The sequence below is a fragment of the Dysidea avara genome, chromosome 11 (assembly GCF_963678975.1).
Source record: "Dysidea avara chromosome 11, odDysAvar1.4, whole genome shotgun sequence".
Lineage (NCBI taxonomy): Eukaryota > Metazoa > Porifera > Demospongiae > Dictyoceratida > Dysideidae > Dysidea > Dysidea avara.
The window spans coordinates 610,729-631,667 of NC_089282.1; the positions used below are offsets into that span (position 1 = coordinate 610,729).

The 20,939-nt window shown below is 39.3% G+C and overlaps 1 protein-coding gene across 1 annotated transcript; it reads right to left on the minus strand.

Annotated features, from left to right (window-relative positions):
• Position 1: 1 nt before the first annotated feature.
• LOC136238221 (general transcription factor IIH subunit 4-like) lies at positions 2 to 16,721 on the minus strand. Its single transcript, XM_066028576.1, has 17 exons — positions 16,562 to 16,721; positions 16,388 to 16,492; positions 10,845 to 10,955; positions 10,211 to 10,304; positions 10,070 to 10,161; positions 8,831 to 8,945; positions 8,576 to 8,641; positions 8,343 to 8,426; positions 8,240 to 8,291; positions 5,933 to 6,031; positions 5,831 to 5,882; positions 3,359 to 3,407; positions 3,277 to 3,306; positions 3,181 to 3,228; positions 318 to 396; positions 210 to 271; positions 2 to 163 (listed from the first exon to the last, which is right to left on the minus strand). The coding sequence occupies exons 1-17, from the start codon at positions 16,681 to 16,683 to the stop codon at positions 56 to 58; spliced, it is 1,368 nt and encodes a 455-aa protein (XP_065884648.1). The 5' UTR covers positions 16,684 to 16,721; the 3' UTR covers positions 2 to 55.
• Between the last annotated feature and the right edge of the window lie 4,218 nt (positions 16,722 to 20,939).

Here is a 20,939-nt window from a genome sequence, read left to right on the forward strand (position 1 = left end):
GTTGAAATAATAAGTGAATCCGTAATTGTGTGAATTACATTATGAATTCATTAATTCAGTTTTGTTTATTTCTTTTCCAAAATCTTCTCACTTCTTCATGACCTCCCTTGCTCACTACCATACTTCTAGTAGTTCCACTGCTCCATAATAACACTCCCAGGTCCTGTGTACAATACCTCAAATCATCATGGTAACACTACATTGCTAACCTCAGCATATTGTCGGACTAGTTCAAAATCATTTTGTGTAATAAACTGATTGTATAAGACCCCTGTGTTGCTATGGTGATAAGGGGAACAATTAAGGGATGCGGTCACCTTCAGTGAAACTTAGCCGATCTCTCTCATGTTGCCACAAGGTCACCTGGTCCCTCACAGTAGCTGGTATCACTGGGAACTATAGTGAGAACAATTTACAACTGTAGTTATTGTACCTCCATGATATAGACTACAGTTCAGCTAATACCCAACATGCATATTTGTTACTGCAATGTCATCTAGTTAGATAGCTACATGGTGTTGACTGAAGAGGAAACTTGTTTGGTGGAAAGATGACAAGTGTACGAGACCACACACTTCAAAGGTTTTCCAATAGGAAATGAAGCTAGCTATATGGCCATAGGAACCATCAAGATGTTTCTATCAGGATAATTCCTTGTGTTATTTTATACGTAAGTTATTAAACAGCCTTTCAACATGATCACATTAGCTAACATTGTACATAACATGTCCACTGATCATCCTTACATTGACAACTAAACATCGTGGCTGGTACTGATACCGGTAAATTTTTCAAATATAACATAACACTTACTTCTTAGCTATGTTTGAAGGAAGGTTTGTGACATGCCTATATTGCTTATGTGTACTCATGTGGCTAGCTCAGTATACCATGGGCTGAGGTTTACTTACTAACTTTATTGTCAGATATGGTTTACCCCACCATAATGTCACTGAATTGTTAATATCACAATGAAGTCATATCTACAATGATGATGTTGTTAACAACGACATTATTACATTGTCACAAAGGCTCAGCTTAGCAGACTTTGTCAGTATGCAATGCTGGAAGGAACTACTAGGCTAGTACTACTAGGCTATGTCTGTTTACTTTTCATAACTCCCAGTGACTCCTCTGTTGTACAAGCAATTAATACGTCTAGTATTTTGTAGGACTATTACTCACTACTCCTTATTTGTTTTCTTGTAGTAATCTACCTTGTTAGGAGAATAGCTACCAGTAACTGTAGCTATACTTGGAACTACTAGATATGTGGGTGGTGACTGGTATTGAGTTACTGTAAAATGTGCTAGTGAAATAGTAGCCTAAACCACGTGGCATCTTGTGTTTTTAATATCATTGCTAAATATTCTAATGTGTGAACTGTGTGCACGCTAGCATAAGCTATCCCTCATACACAGTTCATAAAATGTATCATAGTGTATTTGATAGTATAGAGAGTGGAGCTGTTTGGGTTTTTCTGGTAAGCAAAAAAGAAAAGTAAAAAGCCTATCAGGTTTTTTCTCCAAGATTGTGCTGGGCTGGACAGTCTCAAATTTGTTATTTCCTTTTTATTATCAGTTGTAGCTAAGTAGCCCAGTATGTTATTACTAGGTAGTGTGTGTAGTTGTGAGTTGTTGTTAAAGTTCATTAACAATTTGGTGTGGAGTAACCCAGTGGTTGTGTTGTATATTGCAATAGTATGGTGAGGGAGCTGTTGCTTTAGTTCTTTGGTCCCTTAAAATTCCTTCTACTTGAAACTTGTTTGTTTACTTTTAGTAATATTTTATGACTGGTCAACCCATGCCTACCACATTAGAAGAAAGAATGACACCAGGTTTATTGTTTTCGTCCCCAACTATAAACCACTGAAATAGCAAAGTGACCATTATGATATGTTCAGCCTGTCACACAGCGTTACAAACAAAGAACACTACAAGAAGGACCTTTGCAATCAATCCAGTTACAACGTAAAACTCAGACAATTTCTGTTACAAATGTAGGGAAGCCATCATGCAGCTTGACACCTTGCACAATGCGACACAAAGGAGGACACAGGTAAGTCCGTGAAACATGCATTGTATGTACTACAGTATGCCAAAAGACACTTGTCAGGCTGAAGCAACGCCGAACAGTGAAAAAACCAAGCCCATACACCTAGCTGTTATCAAGTTACACTTGTCTAAAGACATCGGTATGGCAGTCAGTCAGTCAGTCAGTAGAAAAAAAATCTTATTATTTAACAAGCTATTGGAATGTTTCAGGCTGCACTGTACTGTTTTGAGCTTGGTTATACTGGAGTATAAAAGGAGTGGCACATCTCATGAGGACCAAAAGCTGAAATAGAAAAAAAAAACTGAAGAGAAATTAGAGAAGTTGAGAAGGTTGGTTTACTATAGTGATTGTCTCAGTGAGTATCTCAGTGATCAGTTGTTACCTGTTGATCAGGTGTCAGAAAGTGTTTAATGGTTGAACAATGACCGTACCATCAGTGGTTATGTTCAGTGGTGAGGGTGTGAGGATCTCTGGCAGCAGGGAGTTGGGGTAATACCCCCACCCCCCCAGAAGCTGTAGCCATTTAGCTTTCATGATGTCTCATTTATAGGTAGTTATTATTTGAAGCATTTCAACTTATCTAGCCATGATGTATTTATGAGGATATTTGCAGTCTATAAAAAGTGTTAGCAAAGTTTTTATAGTTACCATATCTTTGTACTGATATACTGTACTAAAACAACCTATACTGACACACTGGTAAAGATACACAACTCTCAGGCTCCATTCTCACTAATGGAAATACTTCATGAAGTGCTTTGACTGCTCTATTAGGGCAAAACATACGTATCAAATTTTTTTCAGTTTTTAGCACCACTAAAAGACAGACAATTTTGACAAGATATAATTCTGAGGGGATTAAGCCCCACCCCTCTGTTGCCTATGGTCATGTTGGTGATACTGGGGTTAAGAGAAGTATAATAAGTGTCATGAAGAACTTAAGAAGAAAGTTGATACTTGAATGTGTTATTGAACCGTAGGAGTTACTTGAAGGGTAGACAAGTATGGGTGATACACATGATCATAGAAATGTGTTATACTCTAGTCCTGTACTGGGGACCTGTGAGTTGTTAATACACGGAGTTCACATTAATACTATTGGATTGTATACAACTGGTTACTCACATTATGAAGTACATTAGGATGAGCATGTGATTCCAGAAATGAGAAGATCTAACAACAATGCCAACCATGAGATGACTAGCTTGATCAGCTCCTCACCTGTTCTGCCTTGATACCACTTTTGAATGCCTGAATTAATAAGAGTCAACACTACAACACTAAACATGAACACAACACTCACATTGTGAACACTTTCTCTAGTAATTGTCCCTATTACCATATTAGGAAATCTGTTGATAAAACGTCAAGTGAATAGTTAACATGTCAAACACAATACCACCCAAACACAGTTTCACCACATATGTAACATGATGTCACTAATGGAGGTGGCTGCAGGCTCTAACAAATGTTTAATTTAATTATTTTTCTTTGCAATTCATGTGTACAGGAAATATGCTACAGCTCTAGATGTCAACCATGATCCTAGCAAGAACTTATAGTATTATTGAGGACTGTGACCTACTTGAAGCTATGGTTGGTCCATGAGACACAAGAGTATAAAGCTCACATGATGTCAAAGATTACACACAGTCCATCTGCATTAGTGACCTCACAGAAAATTTGCACATGTGGCATACTTTTTAATTGATCACATTTGCCAAGCAATTAGAAACATTGACTGTATTAATATGTTTTCAACTGTTTTTATCTCTACACCTCGCTGTGTAATAGTTTAATATAGCCATGTGGGTTAAAAGTATATTAACTGACTAGAACATTACAAAGAAGACCAGTAACCATTAGTGTCTTTACATCATCATTTTCATGACCACTACACATGAGAAGGCTATAGAGCCTGTTGATACTACAAGTTGGTTCTTCACATCAAAACTCTACTAGGTGGTGAATCAATCCTCTGGCAATCTGCATGCACCAAAAAAGCCACAACAGCTAGGACCTTGTACTTGTAGTTCTGCTAGCTAGGACCTTGTACTTGTAGTTCTGCTAGCTAGGACCTTGTACTTGTAGTTCTGCTAGCTAGGACCTTGTGCTTGTAGTTCTGCTAGCTAGGACCTTGTACTTGTAGTTCTGCTAGCTAGGACCTTGTACTTGTAGTTCTGCTAGCTAGGACCTTGTACTTGTAGTTCTGCTAAACTTAAAGAAAATTGACTCCTTGCCAGCAGAGTTATACAAGACCCAGGGATTTTTCTAGAAAATAAATTCAGGGGGGCAATCCGAGTTTTTCAGAAATTGAGGGGGGGGGGGGGGCAGAACTTAAATTAGGCTAAATTTGTTTTATTGTAGCTAGCTAGCCATCGACTAAATTTTATGATTTCAAATCAATTTATCATTGTTCTATCATTGGGCTGGTTGAGGCAGAGTTCAGGGGGGGCAAAATCATTTTCAGGGGGGCAAAATGCCCCCCCCCCCCCTAGAAAAATCCCTGCAAGACCTATATTGTACTATATAAGGCCACCTACTATATTTAATAGGAGACAAGTCTGCATTAATGGTTTGTGGGTAAACTGCACCTTCAGCCAAAATGCACATGCATACATGTAATTACAGAAGACTATATCATTTCTCATCCAAGCTAGAAACTGTTCTTAAAAACTTTAGTAGGCTATTAATTAGTTCAGATGGTGTCAGACTGATTCTCAAAATTATTAACTGTTAATTGTATTAGCACAATTTATAGCTCATTAACGCTAATCACATGTGACCGCTAGTGAAGGGCTTCTGGCAGCAGGTGTATCCTCATGAGTAGCGAGTGCTATGAGCCATAAAAGGTCAACGCTACCACAGAATCAGTGACACAGCCCAACCATCCAGAGCTCTCAAATCATCATCTGCACTGCTCGCAGCATGGCGGGATATTTTAGTGAGAGTGTACCTGTAGTGACCTGAAAGATGGTGAACTATGTGAGGTGAAGACAGAGGTAACTCTAATGAAGACCTGTAGCAATTTTAGCCCTGGTAGTCATAGTGTGAGCTTTGGAGCTCCAGATAGTCCTGATGATGACTAATGAAGGTCTTGGTATTCACAAAGGCTGTTATCCAAACTGTCTCTAATGTAACTATCATAAGACAAATCTAGCACTTTGACCACAAAGAGACAGGCAAATCACAACCAATTACCAAATGAGTGTGATGCAAGGATGGGTATTAAGACTTGTCTCTTAAAAAATGTCCTACCAAGTAGTCTTAGCATGACATCATGACATTAAAGAAAACAACTTCAATATCACTATCAACTCCATATGATTACAAAGTTTAGGTGTTGATTGTACTGCTACAGTGTGAAGATGTGTGTCTGATGGTGTTAAGCTCAACAACAGGAAATTTCATGGCATAATAATGGCCAAGTGTGTTTAGGATAAGCACATAACTGAGTGATGCCACACACACTCTACCACAAGACATGGAGCAGGACTAATACACACATCACAGGAGGGCTCACAAATGAGTTTAGGAATCTGTGGTCTCCTATCTGTTGTGTGAGACATGAACAGTTGCCATTGTATTCATACATTTAACACCGGATCCTCATTTATACAGCTAGATATAGGCTGCTGCTTCCCCAGTTAACAATGTGAGTAAAGTTACTTGCTCTGACATCTTGCAATTACCTAGCTGATACTCCAACAACCACTTGACCACACATATTACACAAGTACACCGCACAGACAGACAACACAACTGGTTTACTAACTTGTACTGTAACTGACAGAAAAGACCAATGATCTGAATATCAAGTTGTGAATCTGTTCAGTAACCATGACAACACATAGTGATGAGGGTACAGGCTACTCACTGGTGTAGGCACATAATCTGAAGTTAGTCTCAACTATGATGTAGCCATCTTTAAAAACAGAGGGCAATATGGCCCCCTCCTCATCAGGTTTCTTTGAGCCTACAAGATCATATGATAAGGTGACCAGCATCACATGATCCAGACTATTATACATGCACAAAACTGTACAAGGCCCTTGTGTGGTTTTGTGCTATCAACCAACCATGTTGCTTCTTTTTTGTAAACTTATGATTATATCCAGAGTGAATAACTCACTCTTGTTATAACTAAATTAAACATGCATTAAACACGCACACATAAATAGCTCTTGCATGACATGATATTATAAATAATCAATCACTAGCTAAGTCCTCACATGTATGTAATTTCAATCAACTATCACACAAGAACTAGTAGAATCACTGTAGAGTCACTAGTCCTTTGTATTCATCAGCCCTCTGTAGTGTCTTCGGTATTCACCAACAGTACCACCTCAATATTACTATGGGACTGTGGCTAGAGTGAAGTGGCTAAGTGGGGCTTAGGGATGCAATGCTGGAAATAAGTCAGAAATTGGTTGCCTCAGTTTTGGAAGCTTGAAACTTTTGTACAAAAAACTAATTAAACTGCAGTCAAAATTGTTTGGAGAATGCTGACGAATCAGTACCGTGGAATGTGTATTGGTTGTGAAGACCACCACGGATAGTTTATGCAATAATGAAGCTGGTGCCAATAATAAGGCACAACCCAGTTTGGGACTGCCAGGAGAGCAGTATACATTCTTGTAAACAACCTGTAAGATGAGTATGAAGATTCCTAACAACGAGACTTATTATCATGAGGTGGAAGACAGTAAGTGACTTGACAACTACTGTTACACATGCAGGGATCCAAATACAATCTAGCCTGTGAGGCTAGCACAAACGAGATTGGTTATATGCATCTAGACATTATAGTGATTTAGTAGAAGCAAAATAATTTTTGTTATAAATTAACCCCAAATAGTCCATTTATGGTCGCGGTCAACAACTATGTCATAGTTAACAGACAGCGCGGAAATTAGACTTAGACACATGCCTAAGGGGAATACCCTGGGAAAATGCAATGATGTCATTGCGTAATGTGCTAACGCTAGCTATATTCGGCAGCTTATAAAAAAGAAGCGCCTAGTGTGAAACGTGTTATTTCACAGTTCGCAGGTTACTAGTGGCAGCTGAAGTCGATGTAGATTGGGCTTGGTCGGCAGGTCAAACAGCGCTAAAGTATGCGCGACCTGCCAAACAAGTCCTGTCTACATTGACTGGTTGTCCGACGGAAGATCTCTCCAAAACAGACATCGTGAAGAGAACGATATCGACTTCAAGTCGAGTAGTAGTTTGTTGAACCAAACTTTGCAGTAAGGCAAGGAGGGATGAATGGGTTTTAGCTTTTTAGTTGCACCAAAAATGATCTGCGATATAAAGGTAGGCGTGTACCAGCCGGTGTTCGGCTAGGTTGTTGCACTTGACTGAAAAATCGTGTAGTGACAAATGTTTGTCAGTGTAGATGTACACATTCGTGTAACATCAACCTTTGGTTGTTCTCTAGTCTGAGCTTTGCTGCGTGTCTGTGCTTGTTTGTGTAGCTCAAGTCGTGGTTTCTAAATACGTGCAATTTCAGCAAAGCATGTTCAAACAGGCCCAGCTGTTGTGTGGGAGCTAACTGACTTCCTGGCACCCAAAGGTGACTCAGCAACCTCCAGCCAGCTCCCACATGAGGTCCCACATAAACAGCAAATGCCTACTGCATACCAGTCACAGTAGACTGCAGACAAGCCACACGCCAGTGCAGCCCAAGAATCTGGCACACAACATTTATTATATTGTCAATTTTATATGCAACACTAAACAAACTACATTTCACGCTCAAGTGAAAAATCATTTTATGCATTATTTATTTCAGATAACTGACTATAAACTCCTCAAATGGATGGACTTCAACAAACTATATGTCAAACAGATGACAACTTAACATAACAGGACACTATCCAGAGAGACGCTGTACCTCTCTAGATATATAGTTCCCACTAGTCTAAACATGTAACACAATCATATGATATAGAGTCACTATTAAATGTGTGTGCTGTGTCATATTATCACAATGTATCAGATTACTAGAGGTCACCAGTGTCAACATATCACTTAACTGACTTCAATGATTGTCATTAAAGCAAGCTGATAGTTGGGCCTGATCATTCACGTTTTACTTTTTAATCAAATAACTGGATAGTTTCACACATAATAAATTAAATAACATTATACAAATTAGTAGTGTTGGCGCCAACCCTACCTTCTAATACATTTATCCCTAAGTGTGTAGGTGAGTATCTTCCAGAGGCACGCTACATAAGGTGACAGGTAACAGACAGATAAAAAATAATATTATGTGATACCTTCCGTTGGTATACAAGCCCTAGCTCACGGAGGTCTTGTAGAAAGCCCTGTTGAGTGGGTGTCAACAATTCTGTGGAATATTCCTGTCAACAAACATATTAACCATAACTGGATGATGTAACTCAACATTTTGGTGTTTGTGGTGTGTCAAGGTGAATCCCATATTGCACCAAATACAACAAACAGCTTACACATAAGATAAGGTTGTGTACTAAAGGTCATGTGAATTTACCTTTCCAGACTTGAGGAAACTCAGCTGGAATAACAGCTTTAAACATTCCACACAGTCTTCCAAATTCTACCAACAAAAACACATTTGAGTAGTAACAATATAACAATATTCATTGTTTAACATCAAACATTGAGTCGGCTTCTAAAACTGCTGTGTATGCAAACCTCAAAGTTCTTGACATACAACACACATTAGAGTATAGAAACACAAGACACATAATGATATTCAGAGGGTACATTGATGATGTGTACCAACCTGAGAGTTCTTGAGATGTTCTTGTACAATGAACCAGACTTGTATACGCCGGCTGAGCAGCAGGAACTGGAAGCCAAGTGAGGATATATTTGTTACTGAGCGGCCATCACTTGACCTATGAAGAGGATACCATCAGATGACAAGCTTACGTGTGTTGTGGGTGAATCACTACTGACAGATCAAAGTAACTTCACATTTTTTGATTTGCCCATCTGAAATATTTGTGGACATTTTAGGTGTTGCATTGCTAACAATGGGAAGCCACTGTACTGCACAAAGAGGTTGGTTTGGTATTTGAGGTTGGAATACCCACCATCAACTCACTCAGCACATTACAGTAGGAGCACATGTGCATGTCTCACACCCTCGTGCAGTGTCACACAACAAGATTGTGCATGCAACGATACACATGATGAATATTTACAGTTACATTTTAAATGAGTAGTTATATGTATGACTTCTTCAGGGAAGTGGGTAAATTATACATTACGTAGGTTGCTGCTGACATGGTGTGATCTGTGTTTATGATGGTAAGAACCTCAGGAGAACCTTCCCTCCATCTGCTGTAGAGTTAAGTTGCGTCCCCATACATCATACTACCCAAGTAAATCTCTTCATTTTTGACTGATACTATACTACACTACACTACACACACAAACACATACACACAGCAAAGCCTTCAGCTGCCATGCTAGCACAGTCATGCTTACCTAGTGAAACAGCACTGGGACACCAATATGCTACTCAGGTGCTAGGAGTCAGCACAGGCAAATCCTCCTGGGATAGGACTAGTAACCCACAGGAGGCTGTGCCATGTCCCACAAGTGAAGGTATAGGCACCCAAAGTCCCACCTGGACCTTCACCCACTGTGTGGTACATGGACAGTTGGTATTTGCTTCCCCAGTTAGTACCAGGTATCCATTGACGTTACAGTTGGGCGGGCTGCTTCCCAGTTGACACCAGGCCACCAGGCCCCATTTAAACAGCTGGGTAGACTGGAGCAATGTGAGTAAACTTTTTTGCTCAAGAAATACCAATTTGGCGTAACCGAGCATCGAACCAGGAACCTTTTGATTACCAGGCCGATGCTCTAGCCACTTGGCTACACCTCACACACACTACACACACACACTACACACACACACACTACACACACATCACATACACACTGCTACAGTTAAGCACAGAAGTAACACAGACACATGGATATTGTACACTGATGTTTGTAAGTGACTTACTTGTGAGAAACAAGTCTGGAGTTCTGCATCAACTCTTGCATACCAGAACTAACCTCTTGAGTTGAGGAGTCAACCAAATAGTGTAGCAAACACTACACACCAATTGTGTTAGCAGATAAGCCATCATGTAGAATACCTCACCTCCCATCTGCTATCAGCATACTTTGTCAAGAAGGTAACATCCTTAGAATGTTTGTCAGGTGGGAGTGGCTCAACTGCAGATGATCCACAAATGCTGCACACAATACAGCCACACCCACATGATCTACACACTACAGACCTGCACACTCAACTAACTAAAGCACACACTGGTACATGCTATTATTATAAGAGACCAGTATAAACATGATTCATCCTGTCAACAATACCACACATTCACTGTGGTCAATTAGCTGGTCCAACCCCCACCACTAAACTTCCTTCATGGGGGAGCCCCTGGGACTTTCCTGCTCTAAATAATATGTCATTATACCGCAGATATAACTCAAATCAGAAGTTGCTGTTATAATGGCTTCTTAGTGCTACGTTAATCAATGCTCAACTTGTATTCATAGGATAATAGAAGAAGACTGTAGGCGACACATTAAACCATCACACTACTGGTATATCAGTATGTGTGTAATGTGAGTAGCGTGTATGTGTGTGTGTGTGTTGTGTGTGTGTGTGGTGTTGTATGTCTACAATTGTCATCCATTCTTTCTTCCCAAGCCCAAGTATCTAAGAGCAATGTTACTACACATGTGTACAGTGTAACACACTACACATAGTTACTAACTGATACAACTTGATACTTGATCTAAACACAGGATTAACAGTAACTTCATCAGTTGATCCATTGATCAAAATGTGCAAGTTTTGTAGTTTCACAAGTGCCTTCTGATGATCACTATAAGAGTCAGAAAGTCTTAATGAAATAATTAATAGTTCACACCAAGAGACACTAATATTACACAAGGCTTCCAGCAATAGTAACATATTGACCACAACTATCCACAACTCAATGGTTATATAAGGAATGTATGCTCGTAGCAATAAGTGTAGAGTTATTGTATGATGGTATGATGGATAATTCCTAGAAGCAACGTAATAAAAATACTATTAACAAAACAACAGAACAAAGTTTCTGATGTTGTCATAAGATAATACCAGAGGTCAATATCTTGACCAAGCCTGTATAAACAGAACACTTGGGTACATTAAACTTGTCTACCTTTATAACTTCATCACTCATAACCTTTTATGTTATGACTCTATGGCCACAGAATTGAGATATTCCATTGTAGTAGTGAGATACTAGCTGTTGTATGATGGGGTGTGGTACCCACATGGCCTTTGTTGTATGGTCAGTCAGATATGGTGAAGGGGAAACACAATCAGTGATGTGATAATAATATAATCCTATATACACCTTGACAGTGTGGTCAAGTATTGTTGTAGGAAGTGGTAGGTAGTTGTGTGTGCTAGTGGTATTGTGGGATAGTAACCACCTGTACAATAAGACCACCTCTCACAATACTATAAATGTCATTTACTCAAAGACCACCTGTTTAGTACAACCACCTGTTAAGATAAGACCAAAAACAGTAGTCCATTATAAGGTTTCATTAATATTAAATTAAATGTGATAATTCGTCCAATGAAATAACTCTATCACACACTATTGGTTATAGGACAAGTAACCATGACGATCACATGCCTCAATGAATTATAACAAAAGCCCATAATACGTACTATGGAGAGAATCACATAGTGATGATGTGGTCTGCCGTAGTAAGCCAGTAGCAAGCTAACGGTAGTGCAATGACCTGATAATCACAAGACCAGGTGGTGACAGACAGAAACTTTGCTCCAGCATACCCAGCTATAAAAGTGGGAATATATTGTATAATCAGAGCACAGCTGAAAAGCTTACTGGCTAATGCTGTCATCTCTGACACAGCCCAGCACTACTGGCATCTTCTCCACTACATATTCCATGGGAGGGGAAAAATCCATTAAAGATCAAATTTGGTGACATACAGAAGTGATGATGTTACCTACTTAGCTTGTTTAGCTGAATAGAGTAGTCCTCTTAAAAGATGCACAAGGGGAATTACCAGAGGCTGTGACACAATTAACTATGTGACATATGTGGTATGTAGTCCAACATCTTTGCAACTGAATTTTAAATGGAGGAGTGGCAGCAGGAGCAACCATACAGTGTGTGGACCATATAGTGTTTACATTTGGCTGTCAAGTTGTTATGAGGTGGCCAAGAACATGACAATAATCACACTTGTTAGTCTATCAGGGACATGCGTTGTAGGTGTGATTATCACATGGTTGACTACCCACACAGATCAGTCATATGAGAGCTTCACGCATGGGCAGTACAAACAAATGTATGTGTGTGTGTGGTGTGTGTGGTGTGTGTGTTTGTGTTGGCAAATCCTCCTGGAGCAGGACTAGTACCTCAGAGGAGGCTATGTCATATCCCACAGGTGAAGGTGTGGGCACCCGAAGTCCACCCACACTGGGTCGGGTGGGTTTCCGCAGCCCACCCAGCTGTAACATCAATGGGTACCTTGGAGAAGCAAATGCCAACTGTCCATGTCTCACACAGTGGGTGAAGGTCCAGATGGGAGTTTGGGTGTCCACACCTTCAGCTGTGGGACATGGTACAGACTCCTGCAGATTACTAGTCCTACCCCAGGAGGATTTTCCTGCACAGACTCCTAGCACCTGAGTAGCGCAGCAGGTGTCTCAGTGCTGGTTCACTGGGTAGGCATGACCATGCTAACATGGCAGCTGAATGAAGGCTTTGTGTGTGTATGTGTGTGTAGTGTATGACAAGTCACAGTGCATTCCAGATTTTATGCTTGGTGCCCAGTTGTTTCCTTGAGCAAGAAACTATACTCCAGTATATATACCCAGCTGTAAATGGGAACTTATAAGCAAATACCAACTCATATAACAGGTGAAGGCACCTTTAGGTGCCCACACCTTCACCTGTGGCCAGGAGGATTTGCCAACACACACTACACACACACACACACACACACACACACACACACACACACACACACACACACACACACACACACACACACACACACACACACACACACACACACACACACACACACACACACACACACACACACACACACACACACACACTACACTACACACAAACGCTATGACTTCAACTGCTGGATGTTTGGTCATATTTTCGCAGATAGACTGTTGACAGTAAACAAATAGTGTGATAGTTTGTATCACAATGACACAACATGGGTAGTATATTGGTAAGATGAGACAAGAGAGAAACTACTGCAGAGTAGATTAGTTTACAAGGTCACTGATTCTAACATAATTATCACTCTTGTTTATTATTATCATCCCATCATCCCTGCTAACACAGTTGTTAACAGTGAGTTAAGATCATGTTAATTAGTGTCCACTTTGTGATGCTAATTAGAAGAACCTCCTTTGAGTATCATGTTTGTACTGTATGGGATGGCAAGGAGAAGAGGACATGATGACCACAAGGATTCAGTGGCAGATCCGAGGGTTCTAAGGGCTCCATGGACCCTATTCCTTTTTAGGAAGAGCCTACCAGTTCAGAGTAGAACCTTCTTTTAAAAGACGATCTGCTACAACAGTTAGTTATCACTTCAGTGTACATTGTGACAGTCATGCAATGTTTCTGTCATCAATAGTAGCAGGACACATAAAGCACATCGTTGTGTTGTCTATCCATCACAGTCCACATGTTCCCTTTCTATATAGTGCAACACATTATAACACAAGTGTGTGTATGTTGTACTCTGAGTGCACTCCTGTATAATATCCCGGCCGCCATACACACACAGTTTGGTTTGTTTAGAAAATTAGCACACTATTATTGTGCACAACAAAAGACAATATATTGCGGTATTCCAACTACACTAAATCATGAGCACCACGCCCAAACACTGTGTGGTACTGTTCTGTGGTTGTCGAGCTGTATGTCTACACATGTTCAAGTACCTGTATGTGTAGTCAACACTGGTACATCCACCTACCCATGCACACATGAAGCTGTGCATTTCAAGAACTCACAACTGCATATTAATGATCCTACTACAACGTTAGTGAAATATGGTCCCTTTTACAGTACTATTAAAGTATCTCAGTCGTGCACTTGCTACACGTAGTTGGATTTTGTTTTATAACTCAGTAGCTTTTACTCCGATTCTGCTACTGCAAGGTATTTCTCAATAATATTATTGCCAGTGATGATGTATGACACAACTTTTCCAACACCTCAGTATAACCTCTCAGTCATCCATTACACAAAACCACAATCACATCATAATGATGTGACCAGCATGCACCTTTACAGAGATGGGATGTATTAACAACACAGTCCCCAACATGACATCAGTGATATAGTGTAGTGTGTATACAAATCTATAAGTAAATTGGCCTCTGTATTAAAATAATTTCCAAACACAAATGCATCATATCAATACACCCAGTACATTCCGATAAGCAATAAATAGAGTACTGTACTACACCTTTGTGATAAAACTTATCAGTGTTGGGACAGATACTTTAAAAGTAACTAGTTACATATTACATATTACTTGCAACTGAACTATTTAGTTAGTTACATATTACCCATAAAATAAAGTAACTATAATAATATTTTACTTTGTGTCCACAGCCTTAAGCTGTCATGTGTGAAACTACTACCTTATCACGTGACATGGTTGCGTTGTTGGCCAGCAATGTTGGTTATAAGTAAGAAGCTGGTGAATAAGCTTCATTCAGTAGGCTTCGTTACTTCGTTGTGGCCAGACGTTACTCAGTGGATTACTAATGAGATTAGTAACTTCGCTACTCGTAGTAATATTACACTTGTTACAGTAACTATATTACTTAGGTAACACGTTACATTTGTAAGAGAAGTAACTTGAGTTATATTACCTGTTTTTATAGCGTATTTCATTATATTACTTAGTTACCACAAAAGTAATAATATTATGTAACGCGTTACCCCCAAGACTGTTATCCACCCATCTCTTCTTCAGAATAGATGTGTCATTAGTACCAACTTGTTCTGAACTTTATTGTCACCATTTCTATAAACTACAACTGCCTTCTTGCTTATATGAAATTGTGGAAATAGACCTAAACTACACATTGATAAACTTGCCAGTTCATTACAAACTTGGCATCAACTGGAGGGCATGTAGAGAATAGAAAGTTTGTATGAGATAGGGTCGCATGCCTGGTAAAGTGCCACACCTCTTGTGACGTATGGTGCATTACTGCAAACCAACAGAAAAAGTGTCACAAGGGGAAAAGCCTCTTTCTTCAGTCCAAAGAGGTCATGACCACTCCAGTTAAGAGTTAGGTTATAAGTGATGTTACTCCAACAGATTAGCTTCCAGCAGTGGTAAAGCATTCATAGCATATAACACAAACTGTGTTCTAGTTAAATACGTGACATGCCACTTAGTGAAATCAGGAGCACATGAGCTGCCAAAGGCGATGAAATTTAGACTGCTTTTCTAGAACTCTAATCATATTCAGACAAACAAGATCATCTCAGCAGCCCCCCCTTGTTCACATCATTTACAAATATCTCTACAATGTTCAAGGATTAGGTTGAAAATGTCACTTGTTTCACAGAATCATTATACTACATAGCATCGCATCTGTGATAGCATACAAACAACAGCATCTCAGCCATCACTAGTTATGACGAATAACAAATTGGCCTGTTAATGAATTTGGGATATGGAAACAGAGGGGATGGTTGATATAGCTAAACAACATGTACTGACACACGTACATGTACCTTGCATCTTTAGTAATACACTGGGCTGGTTACCTCACATATACAAAAGACCGTGTTTATTTATACATAAGCATCTATGTACTCCTGCCAGTAACCCGTGGGGTATTCCAGCTATCAAGGAGGCAGCACTCTAATCTTCATCCTCGGTCAAAGTGGTCAAAATTGATAAATAAGCCTTGACCCTTGACTTTGGCTAAAATTGTACTTGACCAAAGTTACGTTCACATCTAAAAGTATCAACTATGGTATACACTTTATGAACTGTGCTTGTCCTTTGACTGACTGCAAATTTCTAGCTTGACTTTCACTTTGACCAAGGACGAAGATCAGAGTACAGGATATATTGGAGTGCCACCCCCTTGAGCTATGGACTGGATAAGGGATGTCCATTACATCACTTGAGTAGTGTACACACAGATTCACCCTACAATAGCAATTAGTATACGGTCTGCTTAACAAATACTGGGTGGTATACGGAGATGCTATACCTTTGTCCGGAGCTAGTCACCCAGCTAGCTATCAAACTAGTCGATATCGACCCCTCCAGCAATAACATCCTCATCACATATTGCTTGGCTAGCTCCGGTAGCTCCCTAAACAGTAAATAACAATAAATATAATTCAAGGCGCTAGTAAAGGTTCGTGCGGTGATAGTCACTTACCTGAAAACTGCGAGACAAGCGTATGAACTATCATATAAACTGTCCAGTGATGACGTACCAAGGTTAGTCAAGTAGGAGTAGAGATCCTTACAGTCTAACTTCTTTTCTAATTCTACAGCCATGTGAATGCGCGTATAACTTATATTAATAATACGGATTGTGGTATGCAGCTACTTTTGTCGTCTCCTTGAAAGTAAGCTGCCAAGAAGATATTCCTGAAGAAAAGTTGTGCTTTCCTTCCCCTTTGTGAACAGAAATGTCGTTGAACGCAATTTCAACTCCCAGTCCAGGTTTACTGCCGTTGAAACGACCGAGATCTAAAGACAGCTCAAACCAGCGCGAGAAGAAACCCAAAAGAAACAGTACTTGCCCAATATGCGATGAAGTAATTAAAGAAGCTACAAAGCACAGGAAAGGTGATGATGCAATCTATTGTGAAGGCTACTGTGACGCGTGGGTACATCGTAGATGCACTGGGTTATCAGCAACGAACTTCGCGACATTAAGAGATGCTGGCGAAGAACACACGTTCTTATGTCTATACTGTGAGATCCAAGCACAGAAGGCAGAAATAGACAGCTTAATGTCGACCATTACTACACTTCAAACTTCTCTAAATGATCTTAAACGCAAACTAGACCTTGTTAATCAACCACAGCAGACTTCTTCTCAAACTGTTCGTGCTCCAGTTGTTGACAAAGTTTCAAACACTGTCTATCAAAATGCCACCAACATTGATAGGAAATTCAACATCGTTGTGTATGGTGTAGCAGAAAATCCCCAAAATACCAACAGACAACTCCGAATGAAAAAGGACATGGAAAACGTGATGGAGGCTCTGTCTGCAACTGATATTGACATTGAACCTAGTGATATAAAAGATTTGTATCGTCTCGGCAAGTATGACCAAAAGAGTGAGCGTCCCAGACCCCTTCTGGTGAAGTTCCTTCGTTCAAACACAGCAATTGACATCCTAAGTTCTAAGTCTAAGCTTGAAGCTCCAATCTACATAAAACCTGATCTAACTCCCCAGGAGCGTCAAAAGGAACGCTTATTGTTGAAGGAGAGGAGATCCCTAATTGACAATGGTACCGAACGGAGATACATCAAAATAAGAAATGATTCCTTATACCTCAACAACAAGCTTCACTGCAAAGTGAGTACAGATGGTAACAAATTAGAGTATGTAACTGTATCAGCACAGCCACTTAATAATACCTCTGCCACAAGCATGGAGTCATCCTGACTCCCTGTTTCCACTATAACTAACTCAAATCCTGACTCAAATTCACAGGTATTTAATAACTCTACTAATAACCCAAACTCAAATAATGTATTAAGTGATTTGAAACTCTCTATTGTAAATTTCTGTAGTGTTACTAACAAACGAACCCAACTTGAAGTTTTTCTGGTTACCTATGCAATTGACATCATTATAGGGACAGAATCACATTTGAATGAATCTATTCTAAACTCTGAGGTTTTCCCAAATAATTATCAAACATACAGAAAAGACAGAAACACTTCTGGTGGTGGTGTGTTTATTTCCATAAAGAGCTCTATACCATGTACACAAATTAATGACAATTCAACTATTGAAATAGTGTGGGCTCACGTTCATCTTGACAAGAACAATGACTTTATCGTTGGCTCCTTTTACTGTCCTCCTCACTCAAGTGATACAATACTCGACAACTTGCAGTCTTCCATAGACACGATTAAGCAAAAGTATCCCCACACTCACATCATTCTTGGAGGTGACTTTAATTGTCCAGGTATTGACTGGGAAAACAGTACACTAATAAATTCCTATGTATTATGTCACTTTCGTGAAAGACTTATTGACTTATCACACAACTACCAACTGTCTCAGTTAGTCACCTTCCCTACAAGAGCTCAAAATGTTTTAGACTTATGCTTTACTACTAATCCTAATTCTGTGATATCATGTGAACCACTTCCAGGCTTGAGTGACCACGACGCTGTTTTAGTATCCATCAAGATTCCTAAACGTGTAATCAAACAACATCCCAGAACTGTTTACCTTTACAAGCTAGCTGACTGGGAAAAAATAAGAGAGGAATTATCAGACTTGTCACATGATTACTTTGAAATAAATCAAGCATCACCCCAAAGCTTAGATGAAAATTGGTCCTTCTTCTTACAAAATTTACAAGAAATAATAAACACTCATACTCCTACCAAGAAATTAAGTACAAGAATTCACCTTCCCTGGCTGTCTTCTGCTTTAAAACGACTCATACGTAAAAAGCAAAGAGTTTATAGAAGAGCAAAACGTTATTGTCGAGATAGTGACTGGAATGAATATAAATCATTACAAAAAGAGATAGATCATAAACTAAAGTACCAACACAAATCCTACCTGACAAACCTAACTTCATCACCAGACAGTAACAAAAAGTCTTTATGGCACTACATCAAGTCACGAAAACAAGAAAACAATGGTATTAGTACATTAATAAATCCTATAAATGGTCATATCATAACCAATCCTGTGGAAAAAGCAGACACCCTCAATCAACACTTTCAGTCTGTCTTTACATCCGAAGATAATAGTAACATTCCTGACAAAGGTCCATCCTTATTTCCATCTTTACCTACATTTGAGATTACCGAACAAGGAGTCTACAACTTGTTAAGTACCTGTGACACATCCAAATCCCCAGGACCTGACTCCTTGCATCCGTATGTACTGAAGGCCACAGCTGCCGAATTATCTCCCATTCTAACTCATATTTTCAAACAATCACTAGAATCTGGTGAAGTCCCATTACAATGGAAGCATGCCTATGTCACCCCAATATTTAAAAAAGGTTCCAAAGCTCACCCAGGCAACTACCGTCCTATCTCACTCACCTCAGTAGTTTGTAAAACAATGGAGCATATCATCGTGAGTCAAATTATGAAGCATTTGGAGGACCACAATATTCTTTCAGACAACCAGTTTGGATTTAGATCAAAACATTCCTGTGAGACTCAACTACTCATTACTGTTAATGACATTGCAAAAGATATTGACAGGAACCTGCAAGTTGATGCTGCTATATTAGACTTTTCTAAAGCGTTCGACCGAGTAGCTCATTCTAGACTTCTCTACAAATTAAATTACTATGGTATAAGAGGAACTGTCTTACAGTGGCTAGAGTCCTTCCTTCATGGTCGTACCCAACAGGTTGTAGTAGAAGGCTCTAGATCTTCTACATGTCAAGTTACATCTGGTGTTCCACAAGGTTCCGTACTTGGTCCTGTGTTGTTCCTAATTTACATTAACGATATTGTAACAAACATCAAGAGTGAAATTAGATTATTTGCTGACGACATTCTACTCTTTAAAACTATAGCTACGCCCAACGATCACAGAATACTGCAAAATGACTTAGATTCCTTAACACAATGGGCTAGCAACTGGCTGATGGAATTTAACATTCCCAAATGCAATATTTTACAATTTACAACCCACCACAGTAAAAGCACTTTTACATATAAAATGTCTAATATTCCATTGAATATTGTATCAGAGCACACCTATCTTGGTATCCGCCTCCATCATACACTATCATGGGAACCTCATGTTAACTATATTTGTGGAAAGGCAAACCGTCTTCTTGGATTTCTGAAAAGGAATTTATATAATGCCCCAATACAAATCAAAGAACACTTATACAAACAATTATTGTTACCTTCTATTGAATACTGCTCAGCTATCTGGGATCCTTATCACCAAACAACAGTTAGCAAATTAGAAATGATCCAACACCGAGCTGCAAGATTTGTTCTTAATAAACCATGGCACAGATCCAGTCAACAACACAGTATTACAGATATGCTTAATTACCTTCAATGGCCAAGTTTAAAAAGTAGGAGAAGAAATGCTAGACTTATATTATTATTCAAGATTGTAAGAAACTTACTGGTGCTACCAAACCATTGTTTACCCCAGCCAACCCCTGTATCATATACTCGTGCCAATAATCCCCTCAAATTTGCACAGCTGCAATCCAGAATTGATTTATATAAGTATTCTTTTCTGCCAAGAACAATTATTGATTGGAATAACTTGAAAATTGACAACATCAACACAATTAACCTTGACACTTTTAAGAACATTATAGATAAGCTAAACAATTTGTGATTTGTAATGCACATTAGCGTGTTGCCCCTGGTGGGCTTTGCTAATTAATAATAAATAAAAAAAAAAAATACTTTTGCATGCGTTTATGCAAACTATGAAGCCACACCCTAAAATTTGTAAATCACGTGAGAATAATTCTAAGCTTTCGATTGGCTACATTTGTAAGTGCCACACCCTTACACTCCACACCCCTACACTTAAGAGCAACGCCCCTATGAGGGTAGC